The 5,000-nt window shown below is 44.7% G+C and overlaps 1 protein-coding gene across 2 annotated transcripts in view; it reads right to left on the bottom strand.

Annotated features, from left to right (window-relative positions):
* cadm1b (cell adhesion molecule 1b) overlaps positions 1-5,000 on the bottom strand; it is an 89,043-nt gene that overhangs the window by 50,335 nt on the left and 33,708 nt on the right. For both annotated transcript variants that reach the window (XM_031584123.2, XM_031584122.2), the window contains exon 7: positions 4,010-4,182. In XM_031584123.2, the coding sequence (XP_031439983.2) occupies positions 4,010-4,182 (173 nt within the window). The remainder of the gene's footprint in view (positions 1-4,009; positions 4,183-5,000) is intronic.

Genomic DNA, 5,000 nt, shown 5'->3' with positions numbered 1-5,000 from the left:
CCTGAGTGAGAAGGGAGAAGGGGGAAGGGGAAGGGGAGGGGGCGCGGGGGACAGTTCACCTCTGAGTCTCCCAAATGGAACGGACAAGGGGGTGGGGGGGTCCACTGTATAGCAGTCACACCTCGACTTTCTTCCAAATAACGCACATTCATAACATTATAATTACAGGCCTATAATTCCTGCACGCTCAGAGGGGGTCTCGCCCGGGGCGTAATTCCATGTAGAACCGCCACTGAATGGACCACACCTCAACATTCATTCGATCTGTCTGTGAGAAAGCTGACTTGTGACAACCAGTGGTGGTTAGAGAAAAGCCTTTGGATCTTTAAAGCAAACATAAATGGAATGCAGTGTTAATTTCGTTGACGAAAACTATGACGAAAAATATTCGTTAACGACCTTTTTCCCGTGACTAAGACGAGACTAAGACGTGACGAAAACGGATCTTTATAAATAAAAACTATGACTAAATCTATTTTAACTTTCGTTGACGAGACGAGACGAGACGAAAATGTTGGTGGTTGACAATTGTTTTTTTTTCTAAACTTGTATGCACATCATTGGTTGAATGTTGCCCGGTCCTGTATCTATCCCTCCTCCACTCCCTGAGATGGCCAGACATGCAAGTGACGCCCTATGGCTTAACGTTATGATGGCTGAAGTTCAAGCACTCGGTACTGGAAGACAAATAAGAATAGATATCTGGACAGTCTTAAATTATAACTTGACAGAAAATAAAACACAATGCACCGCAATAACCGGAGAGAAACCGTGTGGCTTCAAAATAGATGGGAAGAACACAACAAGAGGCACCTGAAAGCGCACAAGACAACCCTGCCATTTATGCCAAGGTAAATTAGCTAGTAACTGTCAATGATAATTAGCTAATGTTAACTAGTTATTCGAATATATTAGCCAACGTTAAGTTAACTTCAAAGGGGCAGTCGAGTGTATAGGTTGTCAGCTTGGATAACTAGCTAGTCATTTTCGATTGAAACCTCCCGTTTGGCTTGGCAAATGAGTTCCAAAACTTTTAGCTAGCTAACGTTGGCTAACTATGAGGTAGCATAGCTAAGTTATACTAGCTATCGATAACTAGCTAGTAAACACATTGCAGAATGGACTATAGGACAGGCCACGCATGACATTAATCAAGAAAAAATAAATGAATATGTGATTGGTTTACATATCCTTGTCTATTTATGCAATTGTTATTAGCACTACTTTCAACTCTCAAACTATCCGTCTAGCTAAATACTGTATGTTGGTTATCAGATTGCACAGCAATTCATATGGAGGATATGTGGTTGATTTAACTAAGGCCAGGTAGGCATAGTAGTTGTATTGTGTTATCAGATCATTTGAATCTTCAAAATCTAGACTTGATATTCTCTTATATTTTAATGATAATACTGTTAATTAAGTATTGCCTTAAAATTATTATTTACATTGAATTCATTGGAATTCAGCTGTAGGCATAGGAGATCTGTATCTTAGAGACTAATTGCATCCACAGTTTACGTACTGCAAGCTTGACTATTATGCAGTTGTAGACACAACACAAGGGGTCCCCGGGCCTGAGAAGGGATGGAAAGGAGTTTAATGTGACTATAAGATGGACTTAATTTTTAGTTTAATGTGACTAAAACTAGACTAAAATGTAATGAGTTTTCGTCGACGAAAACTAGACTAAAACTAAGCAGGATAAAAATGACTAAAAGTGACTAAAACTAATATGCATTTTCGTCTAAAGACTAAGACTAAATCTAAAATAGCTGCCAAAATTAACACTGATGGAATGAGAGTTATCCGTGTGTCAGGGGGATTGGAGACACAGACAGATCGAGAGAGAGTGCATGTGTGTATCTGTGTGTGTGTGAGAGAGAGAGAGTGTATGTGTGTATCTGTGTGTGTGTGTGTGAGAGAGAGAGAGAGTGTATGTGTGTATCTGTGTGTGTGTGTGTGCATCTGTGTGAGAGGGATGGAGACTTTAAATGCTTAGATTTTGCTTCACTAGAAACGGAAATATCACAAACGGACTCATTGTAGGACTGTTGTCATGGCAATAGCCGTACGATGATTACTTTACATCATAATGTCACCTACACACACCTTTATTACATGCCTCTCAAATGTCCACACAACCATCTTTCAACAAGTAAGGTACAATAGTTAGCAGTGTTACACTGAAGATATATGGTTAGCTATGCTACACTGAAGATATATGGTTAGCTATGCTACACTGAAGATATATGGTTAGCTATGCTACACTGAAGATATATGGTTAGCTGTGCTACACTAAAGATATATGCTTAGCTATGCTACACTGAAGATATATGGTTAGCTGTGCTACACTGAAGATATATGCTTAGCTATGCTACACTGAAGATATATGGTTAACTATGCTACACTGAAGATATATGGTTAGCTGTGCTACACTGAAGATATATGCTTAGCTGTGTTACACTGAAGATATATGCTTAGCTATGCTACACTGAAGATATATGCTTAGCTATGCTACACTGAAGATATATGCTTAGCTGTGTTACACTGAAGATATATGCTTAGCTGTGCTACACTGAAGATATATGCTTAGCTATTTAGTTGGCATGATCCTATACTGGTGTGCCATAGCGGTCCTAACAGCCAAGATAAAAACGCATGAAAAGAACACACACACACACACACATATTTATACCCCCCCCCCCACACACACATACACACACAAAATGCACACACACACACACACACACACTCACCCACCCCCCCACACACATTTATACCCCCCCCCCACACACACACACTCGTAATCCACCAACCCACACATACAAATGTATACACAAACACAGATACACACACACACACACACACTCGTAATCCACCAACCCACACATACAAATGTATACACAAACACACATACACAAAATGCACACACACAAACACACATACACACACACACACACACACACATGCACACACACACACACATACACAAGCACACGCACACACACACATGCACACACACATGCACACACATACACCCACACACATGCACACTCGCTCACTTTCATAGGATCCCGCCTGCAGGCTGCTTGCGCTCTCCACCAGGCAGGCATATGTCATTGCTTTTGTGTGAGAGATGATAATTGCAGGCGTGTGTGTGTGTGTGTGTGTGTGTGTGTGTGTTTGTGTCGGGGGAAACAGATGTCACCATCTGCCTGGCACTGACGGCGAGTGCATCACCTCAGAACGCTTCCACCAGTAATCTCTGATCAGTACATCATCCAGGTAGAGGCTGTCACACACTCCTCAAACACACACACTCACACAAGGAGACACACAGATACAGACACAAACACTAACGTGATGGGTGACACACACACACACACGCGCGCGCTCAGGCACACACACCTGTCTGCCATCACATTTTGACACCTCTAAATGTAGTCTGGAATGTGATTTCCATTCAGATGCGCTGTGGCAGGGAAAATCTCTGACAACAATCTCCCATCATAGACTTCCAAAGCCAGTGATCTGAAGCCGTCCATGGAGGAGCCCATCACTAATACAAACTGACAAACACACACACACACACACACACACACACACACACACACACACACACACTCACACATACACACACACACACACACACATGATCTGAAGCCATCCATGGAGGAGCCCATCACTAATACAAACTGACAGCTCTGTGTCTAACATGCTAACACACTCGCTCTCTGAGCCCAACAACGCTGCTATCATTATTACTGATGTAAAGATAACACACCGATTACACCAGCGCATTAACAGCACACACACACACACACACCTCACCCATACACACACACACACAGACACACACACATCACCCATACACACAGCCACGTGGAGACACGGGTCAGATGATAAATAATGCCGTCAGTATAGATGTTTCCACGCCCGCGGACAGGAGGGCCTACAGGGTGTTCATTAGCGCCTCTGGGCGATGGCTTGCAGGCGGTATACTCACCATAGACATAGAGGATGTAGTCATCGAAGGCGTCCCCGACCAGATTGGACGCCACGCAGCGGTACGTGCCGTTGTAGGACTTGTTGAGGTTCTCGATGAAGAGGTCTGAGCCGGTGACGACGGCGTGAGACGGCACATCGTCGTCCACTTTAAACCAGTTAATGCGGTGAGGCCTGAGAGGGGGGGGGGCGGGGGGGTGCAGATATTTAGTGCAGTTTACCCTGGAAGAACATCCACAGCAGCGACCAGAGCAGTAAACAATTACACACACACGAGAGGCAAGGAAGAGAAGGTCAGAGGTGAACATCACACACACACACACACACACACACACACACACTAATACTAATATTAACACACACAGACTCCAGCATGTGTGTACACAGAGAGACTACCACACACACACACATACACACACACACACACACACACGCTCCATCCATAAGAGGAAGTCACAGGGGTAAAGGGAGATGAGCTGTTGTGTTGTAGCATGCCTCTAACAACAGGAAGGTCATGGGTCTAATCCTTGGGGTGTTCTCTGAGCCTGATCATGTGTGTGTGTGTGTGTGTGTGTGTGTGTGTGTGTGATCATGTAGGCATGCTCTTCACCACGGGCTGCTGGAGATGAACACATCCTGTGAATGCTAATGGGTTACCAGTGAGAACGGCCTACAGGGAGCAGACCCAGCCCAGCACAGACACCACAGCCTGGCAGCAGCCATGTTGGCATGAGGCGGCAAGCTAGACTCGCTGCACTGGGTGTGTGTGTGTGTGTGTGTAGAGTGTGTACTCGCTGCACTGGGTGTGTGTGTGTGTGTGTGTGTGTGTGTGTGTGTGTAGAGTGGAGTGTGTACTCGCTGCACTGGGTGTGTGTGTGTGTAGAGCGTGTACTCACTGCACTGGGTGTGTGTGTGTGTGTGTGTGTGTACTCGCTGCACTGGGTGTGTGTGTGTGTGTGTGTGTACTCGCTGCACTGGGTGTGTGTGTGTGG

Source organism: Clupea harengus, chromosome 17, assembly GCF_900700415.2.
Source record: "Clupea harengus chromosome 17, Ch_v2.0.2, whole genome shotgun sequence".
Lineage (NCBI taxonomy): Eukaryota > Metazoa > Chordata > Actinopteri > Clupeiformes > Clupeidae > Clupea > Clupea harengus.
Note: the sequence above shows the minus strand (reverse complement) of the source record. Positions and strands in the feature narration are given on the sequence as shown.